At 39.5% G+C, this 17,903-nt stretch overlaps 1 protein-coding gene across 5 annotated transcripts in view; it reads left to right on the top strand.

Annotated features, from left to right (window-relative positions):
- Window positions 1-17,903, top strand: part of ULK4 (unc-51 like kinase 4) — a gene marked incomplete at its 3' end in the record, with an annotated part of 169,697 nt that overhangs the window by 22,883 nt on the left and 128,911 nt on the right. For all 5 annotated transcript variants that reach the window (XM_079947173.1, XM_079947175.1, XM_079947172.1 and 2 more), the window contains exons 17-20: window positions 813-891; window positions 3,802-3,909; window positions 9,292-9,375; window positions 13,517-13,678. In XM_079947173.1, coding sequence (XP_079803299.1) covers window positions 813-891; window positions 3,802-3,909; window positions 9,292-9,375; window positions 13,517-13,678 — 433 coding nt within the window. The remainder of the gene's footprint in view (window positions 1-812; window positions 892-3,801; window positions 3,910-9,291; window positions 9,376-13,516; window positions 13,679-17,903) is intronic.

Below are 17,903 nucleotides of genomic sequence, written 5' to 3'. Positions count from 1 at the left end.
TAGTGAATAATTTCTACAAAATAATTGTTGATTGAAACGGATTTATTTTCCCAAATTTGTTAAATACCGGTATGTTTATATGGAAAAGAGAATATTAGAATATATTGAAATCTGATAGTACTGTTCTTGAATGTGCATTGAATTTCCTGTCTGCTGCATAGCCTTCTCTATTCACTGTTCAATCTCCTTTGCTGGCTGCTTTTCTGTAATTTTATAAAACAGAGTAAGTGAACCTCAAGTGTTCTATCATAATGCCCTCTGCTGGCTACTTTTGCAAATAGCTGTATTGCATTACTCTTCTCACCCCCACTCCACAAGTAAGATCCTTGTATATCCCCATCACCACTGTGAGTGAAAAATAAGTTGGACATTTTTTAACAGGAAAATAGAAGCAAGGCAGACAGTTAAATGGCTCTTCTGTATCCACACATGTATGCACTTAATGAAGCGCATATTACTTTCTGTAAATTATTCCCTTTTTGTGTTAAGATGCAGGTGACAGATTTGCATGGCAAAATGTATAACGTATCTGCAACCAGCCTTCTTGGCTAGCATTTTTCCAACATTCATTCCATTTTTCATCTGAAAGAATTAAGTGCAATACCTAGTCTTCCCATGCTTAAAGGTTTTTGTGCTCATTCTATCAGTTTAAAGCGATTCGGTGCTAACGAAGCTTATATTTAAGCTTAATTTAATTTAATTTAATTGTGATCACTAACTTATATTACATTTTATGTAAGTTGAGCCTTTTCATAGTTTTGCATTTTCAGATTTGTGGCTTTCATAAAGTTAATAAATGCATTTAATTACAGACGTGCCAAAGCAGCTCGAGTGATTGGTTTACTGGCATTGCATACAACTGAGCTTAAAGAGACTGTTCCCGTTATAGAGGTAATATTTCTTGCTAATACAATTATTGGAGTTTTCAAAAGCAATGTTTGGGCATTTTGTTGACTTGGTTTATGAGTTGCGAAAGTTACTGGTACCTATGTGTTTCATAGTTTGTTCCATTAAGGCATACTACTTCCTCTGCTCACTCTACAAACACACCTTTGGAGGAAGGTGGCAAGGCTGCAACCTGGTCTACACTTAGCACATTTGTGATTGTAGTTTGTATTAAACTGTTTCTACTCTTGCATTTTACATTGTTATGACGTGCCTTGGGACAGATAGATAAAATCTTTATTTGCATCAGCCACAAGCCATAGCAAAGGAATCAAATGCAATAAAATATGCAATAAAATACTGATATAGCTAGATGGTTGGTGTAATGAATGTATGGGGGTTGCTCGTGCGTAAGTTGCCACCATGCCTGGCTAGTTAGCCTGGTTAAACCTTTCCTGACTGGACAGCCCTTCACTTCGTGGCTGTTCAGTTGCTAGCAGAATCCGTCAGTGGGTGTTTCTTAAACTTCTTCCAGCACAAAAGCTCTTTGACGCCAAGTCTACACCTACTTTCCCTCCGTGGAAGTCTTCTGCGCAGGGTGCGTGTGGGCAGAGGAGGACCTGTGCTCTCCCTGCTGGTCTCCAGCGAAGAGTCCTGGAGACCCCTCTCCGATTCCCCCAACCGCCCCCCTTTATCCCTGGTGTTACGCTGATTTCCTTCCCCAGCCGATGAGTTCCCTCTCTCCCTGCTTGTCCCTTCTCCGGCATCGCTTGGGAGCCCTGCCTCCACTTCTGGCTCCAATGTCAGTTCCCTGACAGTTGGCTATACAAAATTTACAACCATACAAATAAAAGAGTTAATAACTGTCCTTGACCACAAATAAAACATATGAATGAGTGGTCTTTCTTTACTAAGCATTAAACAGATTAGTCAGGTAGCAGAGCTAACTCTAATTGCCCCAGCTAAAATTTTTGCCATGTTTGCTTCACCTGGTAATCTTGGTCTAGTAATCTTGTAGCAGTGGATGAACGACCTGGTATGGATGATAGAAGAGGGGTAATAATAGCCCTGGGACTTCATGGTGAAGGATGGGTAATAAATCAGTAACAATAGCAATAATAAAAAAATTCCTTCCAGTAGCACCTTAAAGACCAACTAAGTCAGTTCTTGGTATGAGCTTTCGTGTGCATGCACACTTCTTCAGATACGGCTACCTATCTGTAATAGCAATAATAATAATTGTAATTCGTGGGGTTTGATCAGATTTGTTTTGTGATTAATAATAAGTTACAAAATGTCCTAAGAAAATCTTAGTGTTTGGGGATCTTTTAGTTTTGGCGTTGGTTAAACCATCTGAAATTAACTTTTGAATATGAATATTACACTTCTCTCATTTCTAGAGTTGGCAAAGGTACTGAGATACAGAACTGAACATTTTAATATTCTAAGGAAGGGATTGAAAACTGAATGAAATAGTTTAGAATATTATTTCTTTTCTAAGTTCTTCACAACTAAAATCTTATAAAGGTTGATAGCCACATCAACAATAAACTTGATGGCTTGGATAAAATTCATTTCTGGGATTTGTGAAAGCTGTGTGCCGACAGCAGAAGACTGATGGAAAGAGGATGGGCCATGGGTATATGTCACAAGGGTCTAATGTTTCTCTCTTGATCTTTATTCGGTAATTTTAAAGGTATTCAACAGATCAGTGTATTGTTATAGAAACCTCCACTAGAGGTCACTTGGATATTAAAATTAAATACAAGGGTGGTGAAGAGGGAATCCTATTTTTAATTTGGGGACTCAATGTACACTAGGCAGGGATGCATATTACACAATATAATTATGTTTTTACTATATAGTAGATGGTGTTCTAGTCACTCAAGTGTATTGTGGTTGAAATAATGGCCATTTCCCAAATAATGTTGTAGCATTTTACGATTGGGATTGCATTTGGCCTGTATTTAAGTGATTAAAAAAATAATAAACTGGTCCAGATTACCTACAATCTTAGCATGTGCCTTTTACCCACAGTGAGGTGTAGTCAAACTTACATTCTCTCCCCCCGTGCCTTCTGTGTGATTATAAGAGAGTTCTTGAATCTGCCTTCCTTCAAACTATTCTATATTTAGTCTGTAATAGGTTGGCTTTTTTCCTTAAAAACAAAACAAAAAACAGTTCATGTTCCAAACTGTTCTTCAATTAGTATCTTATTATGAGTAAACAATCATTTCATATTGTCGTAAGTTTTAATGTTTTTGAAAATCTAACATCCCAGCCTTGGTTGGTTTATAAAGTATATGAGCTATGACTTCAGATCTTTTCCTTTTTCATATGAAACACAGAAACATTTTGCCATTCTTTGAAATTTGTGTGAAAACACAGGAAATTTTAATATAAGAAATAATAATATGAGAGCATTCATTTCAAAAATAGAAATTCTACCCAGGCAGAGAATTCACATTTTTAAATAATAAAGAGTTAGATTCACTGGGTAATATACAATATTGAGAGGAGGGTACATGCAGTGATAATAAATTACTTTACATATTAAACACTTGCTTCTGTCTGAGACTTGGGAAACACTGTGACAGGAAGTGAGGCCACCATCAGGGATAGCAATGGAACTGACAATTCACCGTGCCAGAGAAGAAACTAAAAATTTTAATTTTTTTAGTTTCTTCTCCCGTTAGATTCACAAAATGTTTAGGGGTATGCGTTCTCCTGTGTGTCCCCCCAGAAAAAAGCACTGGCTATGACAATCTGTGCCTTTGCAGAAAGGCATTCAGAAACTACCAGAGAAAATTTATTTTGCCTTCTGTAGCCTTTACTTTCCTTCCTGAAAAGTTGCATAGTTATCATGCTTTTCCCTGCTGTATTCCATTTGTGCTAATAATGTATTCATTGTTCCAGGCAGTCACACTCTTAACGGAACTGATCAGAGAAAATTTCAGGAACAGCAAACTGAAACAGTGCCTTTTACCTACCCTTGGAGAACTGCTTTATCTTGTGGCCAACCAGGTAAATTAAACAGTTGTGTAAAAATATCTTACATTTGCAAAAGTAAACAAACAAGTGAGCAGCTGGAAATAAATAGAGATAATAGAACTCTTGGAAGTATAGCTTGTTCTTCAGTTTATAGGAGATAAGCAAAATGTGCTAATTTTAAGATACAGACATTTGTGTGGGAGTTGGGTTTTGAGTCATTACGCGCTTGCATGAAATCGTGTATAATCAGAGCATCCATTGAGAAAGCCTGCAAACACCTTGGTTTGGCTCCCCCCCCCCCGGCAATTCTGCACCTTTTTGTGACACTTGGTCACTTCCAGATTCAGTGTGATGCACACGTGTGTGGTTGCACACATATCAGACGTGTCTAAAACAATCGCTTCCTGCATTTGCCTGTTTTTAAGTTTGCCTTGCATATCTCAAAAGTTTCATCTTGACGTGTCTTAAGAATAATTTTAACAGCTAGCCTTTTTATAGTGATTTTCAGCATCCTATAAATATGGCAAATACAAAAAATAGAGTTAAAAACCCACATTTTAGAGCAAACAGAGAATGTAACCAAAATGGTACATGTCCTACTCTTAAAGCACCTATAAATGGGCTTTTAAGCCCATTCTTAAAAGTAGAATTTTTGAATTATCCTAACAAAAATGCTATATAGAAAGACAACAGTTCTGACTTTTTAGGCTGTATTCCTTTGAAATGTTACAGGATTTGGTTTCTTAAAGGTTTAAATTACAGGAAACTCCCTATTTATGCGGGGAGTTGCGTTCCAAGGCTCTGTGTGTTTTAAGGGAAATATTTGAAACACCATTGAAAAACCTGCAAACACCCTGTTCCACCTCCACCCCATTCCTGTTCCATCCCTTTTTGTGACATTTTCAGGCTCTTTCCAGGTTCAGAATGATGTGTGTGGTCATGCACAAATTGGACACGCCTAAAGCAGTCACTGCTTGTAGCGTCTTGTAAGAGAGTTTTACTCCTTTCCCTAAAATTTCCAGAAAGTTACTTCTTATCCTAAAGTGCTGGGGTATACTTGTTACCAGTTTCCAGACAGGAGGTGGGTGAAGGAGAGTGGAAATTAGTCACAGTTAATATGGCTAGACCAATTAAATTACTTTATTAATATTCCTTATACAGTACTGCTGTTGAGTCATTCAAAAGTTTTCCTTGAGAGCCAGGCCCCATTTGGAAGTATTTACATGGAGTCTTTAAATTATGGTATGAATACAGATTCCTTGTGGTATGGGTAATTTTTACATTGAACATTGTATTCATATAATAATTAACTTACTAATTTGACTGCCCTGACAGTGCAATGTTGTGCATGTTTACTCAGAAGTAAACTCCACTGTGTTAAATGTGAGCTGGGCAGAGAAGAGACTGGGGAAAAAATGAGTGTTTTGTAAGACAAGGATAAAGGTCTTGGGAAAAGAGAGAAGGAACCAAAGACAGTGGGTGCAGTTATCTGTGTGCAAGTGGAGTAATAATAATAATAATACTAATAATAATATTTATACCCTGCCCATCTGGCTGAGTTTCCCCAGCCACTCTGGGCTGCTTCCAATCGAATGTTAAAAACAATACAGCATTAAATATTAAAAACTTCCCTAAACAGGGCTGCCTTCAGATGTCTTTCAAAGATAAGATAGCTACTTATTTCCTTCACATTTCCGCCCCCACAGGGTGGGCACCACTACCGAGAAGGCCCTCTGTCTGGTTCCCTGTAACCTCACTTCTCGCAATGAGGGAACCACCAGAAGGTCCTCTGCGCTGGATCTCAGTGTCCGGGCTGAACAATGGGGGTGGAGACAGGCATAGAGGAACGAGTAGACTTCCTCTTTCTCTCCTCTTCCCCCTTCAACCCCAAATGTGCCATCAAAATTCATCTTAAGGGTTGGTGACTCCCTCCAGAACAGATATGGGGACACACAAGGGAAAGATAAATCTCATTGCATGAGCAGAGGCCTGTTTGAATGACATTCAATTTCACTAAATTACAGTGAAGTTAAGAAGCATAACAAAATTTACCCCAGGTAACTTTCCTCATCTAGATTCTAGTACAGTACACCTAAGGCCAAATGCTAGCTAGGATGTCATAAATTATCTGTCTTAGGAAGACATAACCCTGTCATACAGCTGTTAAGTTTGTATACAAATGTGGTGGTGGGTCTTAAAATAATTTTGATTCGGTATTCTTGGATTCCCTCCATGTATACTTAAGTTGCCTCTCCCTTTTATTTTCTTACATTGTAGAACAAGTGTTTATTTACAGAGCCAGATAATAGTTATCAGTAGAGATGCATGGGTTTTTAGTTCCTGATTATAATATAAATTGTTTTCCCTTAGATGGCTTCAGAATGGAAGTAAAGCCTAAAGAGAAGTGGTGTCTAGTTCCCCAGGGGACATATCTGTTAACTGTCATTTCTAGAAGTTCCTATATTAGTTTTCTAGTCAGTTCCTAAGGTCACTGGCTGAGGGCATTAAGCCTGAATAAAAATGAAGCAGTCATATGAACATAAGATAACTGCATTTACATTTTGAGCATACTTCCATTATGCTCTGAAAACTGAGAGGTTGTTCACCTCTCTAGCTTTGTTTTTATAATTGAAATAAAATACAGTGAAATATAGAAATAGAAAATATTTATCAAACAGTTTGGTTCATCTTTTGTCCAAGCTTTTAAGAGCATAGGAAAAACCATCTAATTATTTGTACAGCAGTTGTGTTAAAGTCCATAGTCACCTTCACAAACTGTCTAATCCATTATGCAAGTTATGGTCTGTAGATGATCATGAAAGTGTGCTCATTCTTAAAGAGATATGGCTATGGCATACATATTCCTAAATATGTTTTAGGAAGATCATGTTTTTGGTCTGCTTTTTAAAATTTAAATCTATAGAATTACAGTTACAGCAAAAATACATTTGATTCATCTTCTTACAGTATCCAACATTAGCTGCTCACATATTCTGTTGTATTTCAGTAAAGAATAAAAGGAACCATTTTTCCCCTGAAATACTTATGTTAGAGTCTTCTTTCCCATATTTGTATTGTTTCATTCAGCACCATTAAGTCTCAGATTTTCCACTTCCAGTGGTCTATTGAACATATTCTGTTTTCTACACCATTGCAATCAATATGTGAGCAGCTTTTTTTATGAAATGTAAGCCTGGTGTAAAATTTATCATGTGACTTTGGTGTGGTCGTTTAGGAACCTAGCACCAAAGTAGGACCAAAATATTTCATTTTTGGCTTCCAGCTGCATATTATAGATGTAAGTAGTTGTAAGTAGATAGAAGACTGCGAATTAGTTGAGAGACAAATGGAGAAGATAAGATTTACCAGATGGAGGGGGATGCCATTCCTGATAGGAATGACTCCCCTTACTAAACACCGGCAGAGTCTTCAACTTGAAATATCCTCTCCAGAGTGGAGTAGTCATTCCAACCCTGCCTACTGCAAGGGATGGTTGGGTCTTCATGTCTCTCTCTGTGTGTGGAAAGAACCGTTTGCCTGAGTGCTTGTTTTATGTAGATTTTCCCTTTGTCTTGTTCTCTCCTTCATCCGGTTTGCTAGATCATCTTTCTGAGTCTTTGCACTGTGCTTTCCTGTTGGCTGCTCCCCCACAAGCTTCTTCATTTCTACTTCATTCTCTTCATTTTTCTCTCCCCCACCCCCGGTTGTCTGGGGAAGGGAAGAGTGTAGGGGGCAGCTGGATTCTGACCCGGCTGCCGGGGAGGCACAGGAGGAGTCCACAGAGGCAATAGGGCCAGGAGCTTGTATTTCCTGCCCTTTTTCGAAAAAGGCAGGAACGTCATTTTGTTTCAACAACTCAGCGTTTCTTCAGGAGGCCCCAACAGCTCCTAGAGAGGTGATCGCTGCACCTGTTGGTCTAGTGGCTTTCATGTTCTCTGTGGTCTCTCCCTGCCTTATTGCTGCACCTTCGGGTCCCAGCACCAATTGGGAGTTGGAGCAGCGACAGCAGTGTGCTCAGTTGCATTGATTTCCTGCCTTTGCGCTGCATCTGCATGCAAGATGACTTCGCCTTGGCAGGACAGCCTCTCTCCTCCCAACGGAGGAGGCCTATACATTTGGAGATCCCAGGCAAAGTGGCCTTTGGTGATTCTCCAGGTTATTCACTGGAACAGGCGGAGATGAGTATGAGGCCTTCCTTAGTTCAGCAAATTTCCCAACATTGCCTTAATGGACAAAGGGGTTTATCTCTTCAGATATTAATGATTCCCTCAGGGGTTTTTTACACCTGGACCAGCTTGCTTCGTCACCATAAGAGTAAATGCAAACATAAGCGGTCCACATGCAGGCATAGGGGAAAGATAAAGCTGGATGTTCTGTCTCTTTCCTCTCACACCTGGGGTCCTAGGAGCCTTTTCTGGATGGCCCTCCCTTGCCACCCAAACAGGCTAAGACATCTGTTCCTCCCACTCAGGCAGTAGTTCCACAGGAGACGTCACTCCTACTCGCACTCCTAATCCCTCCAAGCTTCAGGGTGCCACTGGGGCTTAGTGGGTGTCCTCTAGGGAACTGACTGAATTGGGGTCTTCCCAGTTCAACCCAGACAAGAAAGAGGGAGAGCTCTCAGAAGAGGAAGTGATTGAGGTTAAGAGCCAACCTTGGGTGTCCTTTGCTCAGGTTTTTATGCCTTTATTAAAAAGGCTTGTTGGGTGCTGCAATTGCCAAAGTAAGAGACAGCCCCCACTGAATCCCTTGGAAGTAACCCTTGAAAGTAACCAAAGCTCTTCATGCAGCAATAGCTATGCCTGCCTCTGTTCCCTTCCCCAAAGCCTTTGAGGAACCTTGGGATGCAGAATGGAGAACCTCAACTAGAGCTTAGGCTCCTTGCAAACAGGGAAAGAAACGTTATATTGTATTTTTCTAGATAAGTTTATGAATTGCCTCAAAGGTCCAGTGATTGATTTCAGAATTCATAGTTAATGAAGCTCTCACAACTGTCTTGTTTCTTTCTGTTGTTGTAGAACCCTTTAGTACTCTGATCTCCCTTGCATAGTCTTTGCAAACCGAAAAAGAGATACAAGTAATTGCCTTGGGGTAGGGCAGCGGGAAATATTAAGATATTAACCTGTCTATTCAGATGCTCAAAGTTAAAAAAAATATAAAAATGGTCCAGGAGCTGCTTCTGCCTACATGTAACTGATCTGAAAATAAATATACCATTGATTTAAAAGGCTCGCAGAACTGTTGTTAATTTGTGACTAACATATTGAGCAAAACCAGTTCCTTATGTGTATGCAGTGACATAAGAGGCATCATTTAAAAACAGACAGGTTCATAGAGAATTGCATTTTCCCCCATAAAGATTTAACATAATTTATACTGTTCACTTCATTTCTGGCCCTTCCACATCATTTACAGGAAGGGAAAAAGGAGCACCCGAGAGAATGCTGGGCCCTTCCTTCAGCTGCTTACACTGTGCTAATGAGGTGCCTTCGGGAAGGGGTAAGTTTCTTTTGTTGTTCTCAATAGAATTTCTCCATTGTAATAACCCTTTAGGCATTGTGTGAGGATTGTAGCCTGCAGCACTGCAGTGCCTTTTCAACCAAGGATTGCTCGTGAATTTAAATAATCATAAGACTATGACCCACAGAAGAAGAAAGTGCAAAAGGGAGAAAAAGTGTTCTCCGATATGCTTAGCATTTATAAATTATCTTTTGATTTTGGAAATAAAATTAGCTGGTTAATTTTAAGTTACAGTATTTTGTAAAGGAAAGCTTTGACAACAAATACAATTTCTTAGTTTTATACTTGGCAAGTTTTATTCTTTTACTTGTTTTTATAGACATTAGTTGATGAGTTTTTTATGTTCTCAGTTGTCATATCCTTAGAATGGCATTTTGGGTTGGGTTCAACTAATTTTGGTTTGCTGTTTTGTGTGTTTGGTTTGGGGATAATTTCCTTAATTTATAATCCAAGATTATATAAAATGGAAAACATTGGATTAAAGCCACAAAGAAGACTACATTTGCTATTTTCATGAGGCCAGCTGGCATTACTAATGCCCATGGCAAATGTGGAGGAGTGAAATGCTTATAGGAAGGAAAACATCAAGCAAAACATATTTCTTCTTCTTCTTCTTTGGCAATCACTTGTAGCCGAGTAAGATTGTCTTCCATGAACACAGTCTTAACAGTGAGTCCGTAAGTGACTGTGAAGGCCAGTTCAGGAGGCACACGTCCTTCCACAGTGGGGACATTGGTTTCTGGATGGGAGTTGATCATCGTGAGGGTTTGCCAAGTGTGCCTTCCTCTTAGCACAATTCTCCCTTTTGTCCTAAGATGGGCATCTTCAAAGACCATGACACCTTTGGTAAAGGCTGTTCTTCAGCTGAAGAGCTCGCAGGCCCGTGTTTCCCAACTGTTGGTGTTTATACTACATTTTTAAATGCCTTGAGAGAGTCTTTAAACTTCTTTATCATTTACATATTTGTATGAATGAAAGATAATTTCCAAATAATGGGGAATGGTTGGATTATTCTGAATATCTGAATGGATTCTTAAAATCCAAAAGTAGAATTCCTCTGGAGTCTATCATGGGCCCAGTTACTGTTAGAATGCCTTTTATTTTAAGGCTTTGATGAAATAAGCAATAAAATTGAATCATTGGCTAGACATTAGAAATACCGTAATCTAAAGATATGTAACCGGGAAAAGGAGGCTTGACTTGAACGTCACTGTGAATGAAAAGGCTAACCTTTTCTGGCTCGATGGCCACATTAAGGATTTGCCACCTTTCTGAGAGTTGCATACCAGCCAGAGCTCATTTCATATGTGAATACTCTCATATCAACACATTTTGCTTCATGTGCATGCACACATTCAGCATAAAGATGGGCAGACATTCAGCTTCCATCTACACACACAGCAGAAGAAAGGAACAGACAAGATCCTGCACACACAGGCACAGAATGTGTGTGGGGAAACAGCCTCAGCAAACACACACACACGTTCAACAGCATTTGTGCTCTTTAGGGCATCACGAGTGTACTAGGGTCTCCTGTTGTTCCAGCGCTTCACTGGAGAAAAGAAACATAGGTCCTTTGTACCTTTGAAAAAGGCCCCCGTCTCCCTCTAGTGGCACCATTGTTAGGTATTGAACAGGGAAACAGAAATAAATGTTTCATTTTTCCCAAAGAGCTTTTAAGAATGGCCCTATGCCAGAGTAAGTCCCATTGATCTCAGCAGGGCTGGCTTCTGAGTAGATTTGATTTGGATTGTACTGTAAATTGGTGAATGTGCAGCACAATGACAAACGAGATTTTTAAACGATGGCTGTGTGGGGACATGATAGACATTTATGAAATTATGCCTACCATGGTGAAACTGATTAGAAAACATTTCCACCCTCTAGTCAAAGTCATTCAATGAAACTGATTGACAGTAGATTCAGAAGAGACAAAAATATTTTCTTTCACACAACACACAATTAAGATATGGAATACAAGGTGTGGTGATGACTACTTCATTTTGTGAACTGTACAAAATGATGGCACCATCTTGCAACTGGAACTTCTCTGGAAGTACAGTGGTACCTCGGGTTACATACGCTTCAGGTTACATACGCTTCAGGTTACAGACTCTGCTAATCCAGAAAGAGTACCTCGGGTTAAGAACTTTGCTTCAGGATGAGAACAGAAATCGTGCAGCGGCTGTGCAGCGGCAGCAGGAGGCCCCATTAGCTAAAGTGGTGCTTCAGGTTAAGAACAGTTTCAGGTTAAGAACAGACCTCCAGAATGAAATAAGTTCTTAACCCAAGGTACCATTGTATCTGTCTGGTCACTGTCAGAGAGGGCAAGATGGATCTGTGTCTGGTCCATTGGGGTTTTTTCTTCTGTTCCTATGGAGGGCAGTCTGGCAATGATGTGGAAGAAGTGAAGCCGCTGCCACTACCACTGCCCACCTGTCCTCCAGATCCCTGACTATGCCCACTGCCAATGTTGGACCTGAGTTTAGAATGCCATGATAGTTAGAGCTGGACTGCTGGCAGGATGAACAGACCGTTGCTTCCCTTCTCCTAACTTCAGCCTTCAGGATGACATATTTGTCAGTTGTTGTGAACAATTAGGTGGTGCCATGCCATTCCCTACAGCATTTAAGTTTCTTAGCTATCATGAGAAGCAGGTGGTCTGATTTTTCCCAGGGCTCTATTAGGTAAAGGTAAAATATGTGATTGTTTTGAACATTTTAACTTCTGCTTAACAAATAGGTGTTTAATATCTCCAGAATTTGATTATTAGTATTAACTAGAATCTGATTAAAAAGTATGTTGAACATTCTATTTAGTCGGTGTTTATTAACTATACAGGACAGACTAAAGGTTTGAGGAAAGCTATATAATCATGTCTTACAGATTCATTTTTGTCAAGCAGGGTAGCTTATATGCTCATGTTATGACAAAAGGAACCCTTCAGTATAAGAGACCAAATATTAGTTTAGGTCAGACTTCTTTTCCAGAAGCTAATTAAGCAGAAAACGGCACAATCTTCCTGCGTATACACTGTTTGACAATAGATCCCAGAGGGGCTTAAGAGAGCCTATCTCAGGTGGCAGCAAATTGAATTAGTTTGACAGCCTCATTGAGTTCATGAAACGCAGTGACAATCCATGACCCTTTTCCAGCCAAGATGCTATGGTTATCTGGTCCAGGGCATGCTTCATTTTGTCGTTGGCTGCCATATGCAAACTAAAGACAACCTTAAGGAATACATTTGACTGTACATAACCTAAATTACTGCCTTATGTTGCTGGAGATATATTATTTATAGTAACAATTGCTATCTGTTAATTTTTTACTTTGGTTTTGATCTGTTTTGAAAGTAGTTTTAATTTGTGCTGAATTAAAGCAAAATTAGAACCCCAAGTGATTTAATTATTACACTTTAAATAAAGATTCATAATATTAAACACTTTCTCTTTCTCACTCCCCCCCCCCCATTTTTATTGGTGGTTATTGTTTCTCAACAATACAGTCATACTGGGAATGGCTCACAGCAATTTGTAGTGCTGTATCATATGGTTAAAATAAATACAGTCAGAACAAAACTAAAAAGGGGAAGCAGGTTTATAAAATAATTTATTTAATTAAAAATATATCTTCCTCCCTCTTCTTTCCCACGAATAGCTCTAAGACTCCAGTGCCAAAGAGACGTGGTCTTCCTTCATCCATTTGTGTCCTTTTTGTTGGAATCTATGAGACAAAGAAAAGACAAAATAATCCTAGGATTATTGTATGGCAAAGCAATGCTAAAATGTCTGATTTACCCACTTGTTTTAGGATAATCCATTCAATCTTGTTGAAATGTGGACTTCTTTGTTAGGAACTGGAGTAGTAAACTAGAGTTGATGCGTCATTAACCGTTGATAAGTGGGAGTCATTTTACTGTAGAAATAACATGTGAAGCAAAGCGGTTTGAATCTGCCCTTATGGGAAAAATAGAAATAAATTATTATCCAGAGGTGTGGAAAATCATGCCCTAGGGATTTCCTACATGCAGTCCTTCCCTGTATCAATCAGCAGTTGCTATAGTTTGAATTTAATTTTTACTTAGTGATAGTTAATTTTTTAAAAAATTCTCTCTTTCTAGGAAGAACGAGTTATAAACCACATGGCAGCAAAGATTGTTGAAAATGTATGCTCCACCTTCTCTTCCTATGCTCAGGGATTTATTACTGGAGAAATTGGACCAATATTGTGGTATCTTTTTACACATTCAACCATAGATTCTTTGAGAATAACTGCTGTTTCGGTAAGCAGATTTTGTTCTTTAAAAATAAAGAACAAATTTTTATTCCTAATTTTTATGCTTCATTTCTTCTAATTTTTTGAACTAGGATAGGTTGGAAATATATTCTTTATACTAAGGCAAAACTACCTTTGGATGCAACTCATACTCATTTTGAAGAAAATGGGTGGTTATTTAGTTGACTCAACCCAAAAAAAATTCTTCCAAGCTGTCTCTCATCTTCCTTATGGTTGAAATATACATAGTAGGGCATATTACTATTGTCTTGGCATTTGGCTTTTTGCTCAGCTATTCCTAATTTCAAAATGAATTCCTGCTTTGCGGGGAGTTGGACTAGTTGACCCTCATGGTCCCTTCCAACTCTACAAGTCTGTGATTCTGTGTAATTGTTTTTATTTTAAATCAAAGTCACACTTTTGCTGAAGTCTTTACTTGATTTCCCAGGAACTGCTCCCGCTCAACTTAAAAGATTTAAGATCTGATTGTCCTTTTTTCCTTTCCTCCCACCCAGGCCCCTGAGATGAAATGGTTATTTTATTGTTTAAAACTAGTTTGTGGAAAAGTAGAGCTTCCTCAATGTAAATAGCATAATCCTGGTTCTGTTCATCAAGCTCTTCAGTCTATATCCTCTATAGTATATTTGATTCCTTGCTTTTATAGCAAAGATTTCTTGACCTATCAGAAGCTAAAGTACATTTTAGAAGTAGAGTTCAAGATACAGAACTGCAAAATCATTTTGATATGATTAGAAATCCTCAGCTTTCACTTTTGTTCTCCCGCATTAAGCAACATTATTTTGAAAAGCAACCTGCAGGCCTGGGCACGGAGGTAGGGTACTCATTTTTAATAGACCTGTGTTTTCAGACAAATGTCATATATTTGCAACAACGGGTAGAAGGGAATGTTCCCTACTGAACTTTGCAGGACAGTGGCAAAGAACTGCTCCATCATTTGTTGAAGCATCAGCTGTGTAATAAACATCTTAAGGTCCTTCTAGGTTCTCTACTCAAAAATGGTTTTCAACATTGTGCTGCTTGTAAAATGAAAGTGTAGCCCAAAGTATATATTTTGTTGGTCCAGACCAACTTGTGCATTTTTGTTCGTGCTGTTTCTTTGGCATGGCTTATTGTAAATAGCAACTAAAATGGAGTCCGAATTTGAGGTTTTATTTTCTACCCCTTTTCAAAGTAATTTGTTTTTATTAAAATATGCTAAAAGTAAAAATGAGTTACTTCTGATGTTTCCCCCCATTTATTGCATCTGGATAGCTAAATAAAAACCTTACATTTTCAATATGCATTTTAGAATTACAAAGTTGAAAATCTCATTTTAATTTTATTTGAACAGAAAATTAGGGGAATTATCACTAGAATTATCCTTGTTTTTAATGCAATAAGAAAAGTTAAGGTACCACTTTTTCAGGTCAAACTGAATATGCTGTATGCTGATTTGAAACCTCCTTATAAACTAATGCCTTTTTTTGCATTTAGGCTACAGTGTTTTTGTATAATACTGTTTTCCCACAGGGCTTGCATTGTAGTTTTCTATTCCCCCCCCAAAAAAAAAATTAAATTAAGTTATGACATTTTTATGTAGTATTTTGAGAAGTTTCCCCTGATAGCCTTGGCAAGTTTACTTGGAGAAAGTTGACACTGTTTTCTTAGAGCAATGTTTATATTAAAAGAATCATGCTGTGGTGTTATTATTTCTTAAATCAATAATAAAAATGTATTTAGGAAAGTCTTTATGCCAGAAGTACTAGGTATGTAACCTGTGGGTTGAATAGCAAATATCACTGCCCTCTGCAGTCTTATCTGTCATGGTTGATAATCCAGAACTATGTCACAACATTTTCTGTTTGCTTTGCAGTATAACCTGCCTCAGGTATGTGTCACAGACATACCTTCTAACAAGACTGAATCTTTCATCATCTTGCTAGTGTCAAAATCCAAAATTATTCTATCAAATTTTAGAATCATTATTACAAGATGGATTGTTACGATTTGCCTCTAAATAACTAGCATATGTTTGCCCTTGTTAGTCAAAATCTGTTTGAACCTATAATCCTTTAAGTCTTTTTAATAGCTCCCCCTATGCAAGCATAAAGCTACTGAAATGTGGGCTAATTCAGTCTTGAAGGGAAGCTCATGGTTTGTCAACTCACTAAAAATATAATAGTCTTCTACATGTACATATATGCAGTTGAGTTGAGGAGCTGTCGGTAGATTCAAGTGGGTGGTCTTATACAAAATATTAATGTAGAAATGGTCTGTGCCTTTTTATTATTATTTTTGTTACTGTTGAACTTCACTAAGTGTCCAAAAGAAATACAATTTCATACAAACTTTAATCTAAAATAGGATCCCAAACAATGTTGCCCAGATTTCAGATGGAACTCCTCTACCAACCCTCTCAATTCTGACTGGGAGCCACCAAAGCATTTTACAGCGGCCTCTGCTTCACCATACAACAAGATTTTCTTTCTAAAATTGAATAGGCATGCTGTATGTCTATGTCCAATATGGAAGAGCAACGGGAGCTTGCTCCACTGCGGGGATTCAAACCGCCAACCTTCCAATCGGCAAGCCCAAGAGGCTCAGTGGTTTAGACCACAGTGCCCCAGCTTCTGCCAACTTAGCCGTTCAAAAGCATGCCAGTGCAAGTAGATAAATAGGTACTACTGTGACGGGAAGGCAAACGGTGTGTCTGTGCGCTCTGGTTTCCATCACAGGGTCCCGTTGTGCAAGAAGTGGTTTATTCCTGCTGGCCATGTGACCCAGAAAGCTGTCTGTGGACAAACGCCAGCTCCCTTGGCCTGAAAGTGATATGGAGACCGCAACCCCCTAGGTCGCCTTTGACTGGACTTAACTGTCCAGGGGTCCTTTATCTTTTACCTTACCAATATGGAACCTTATTTAAAGGAAAGGTATAAGCAACAGGGACGCAGGTGGCGCTGTGGGTTAAAGCCTCAGCGCCTAGGGCTTCCCGATCGAAAGGTCGGCGGTTCGAATCCCTGCGGCGGGGTGCGCTCCCGCTGCTCGGTCCCAGCGCCTGCCAACCTAGCAGTTCGAAAGCACCTCCGGGTGCAAGTAGATAAATAGGGACCGCTTACCAGCGGGAAGGTAAACGGCGTTTCCGTGTGCGGCTCTGGCTCGCCAGAGCAGCGATGTCACGCTGGCCACGTGACCCGGAAGTGTCTCCGGACAGCGCTGGCCCCTGGCCTCTTAAGTGAGATGGGCGCACAACCCCAGAGTCTGTCAAGACTGGCCCATACGGGCAGGGGTACCTTTACCTTTATAAGCAACACAGGTCAAGTAACAGATATAAACAACTAAAGGATGCTTAAGTAGTTAAAGAAAGGAGACTGTTCCCATTGCTTTGCTGGAACAAGGCTTAATTATATCCAGCCTGATTTCTTTTAAACCTGGATTTCTGGTGCTACAGGATGAAGAGGACAGAAGGCAGCTCTGGTGACAGGCTGCCTCCCAATGTCAGGAACTGCCATTGTCAAAGAAATAGAAGACAGTTTGCACCAGCGCCGGAAGAGGAAAAAACTTAAACAGATAGCAGAGTTCCCCCAAAAAAGACCAGAGGCAATTGTACTTCATCCAGCAGAGCTTTACTTGCTACTGAAGGCAAATGTGCATAATGGTCACAAATCCAATTCATTCAGGATTGGCACAGTCCATAAAATTCCAGTTGCAGCACTTACAATAACTTACAATAAGTCTAAACCTTAGCACTAAGCATCCTATGTACAGTGGTGCCTCACAAGACGAAATTAAGCATCCTATGTACAGTGGTGCCTCACAAGACGAAATTAATCCGTTCCGTGAGGCTCTTCGTATAGCGGTTTTTTCGTCTTGCGAAGCAAGCCCATTGACAGCTTAGCGGATTAGCGCTATTAGCGGTTTAGCCGCTTTTAGCGGATCAGCTGATAAGCGGCTTAGCGGCTTACGAAAAGGGGGGGAAAGGGGGAAAAAACCCGCAGGAACTCGCAAGACACTTCGTCTTGCAAAGCAAGCCCATAGGGAAATTCGTTTTGCGAAGCGTCTCCAAAACGGAATACCCTTTCGTCTAGCGGATTTTCCGTCTTGCGAGGCGTTCGTCTTGCGGGGCACCACTGTATAGAACACCACACCAGAAGGAAGAGAGATAGAAAGAGAAAGTAAAACCCAGGCTCCTTCTGGCCTATATTTATAGTCAGCATGACTTTAATTGGAAGAGA

The sequence above is a fragment of the Podarcis cretensis genome (assembly GCF_951804945.1).
Source record: "Podarcis cretensis genome assembly, chromosome: 12".
Classification (NCBI taxonomy): Eukaryota; Metazoa; Chordata; class Lepidosauria; order Squamata; family Lacertidae; genus Podarcis; species Podarcis cretensis.
The sequence above is the reverse complement of the archived record's forward strand: the minus strand, read 5'-3'. Positions and strand labels throughout refer to the sequence as shown.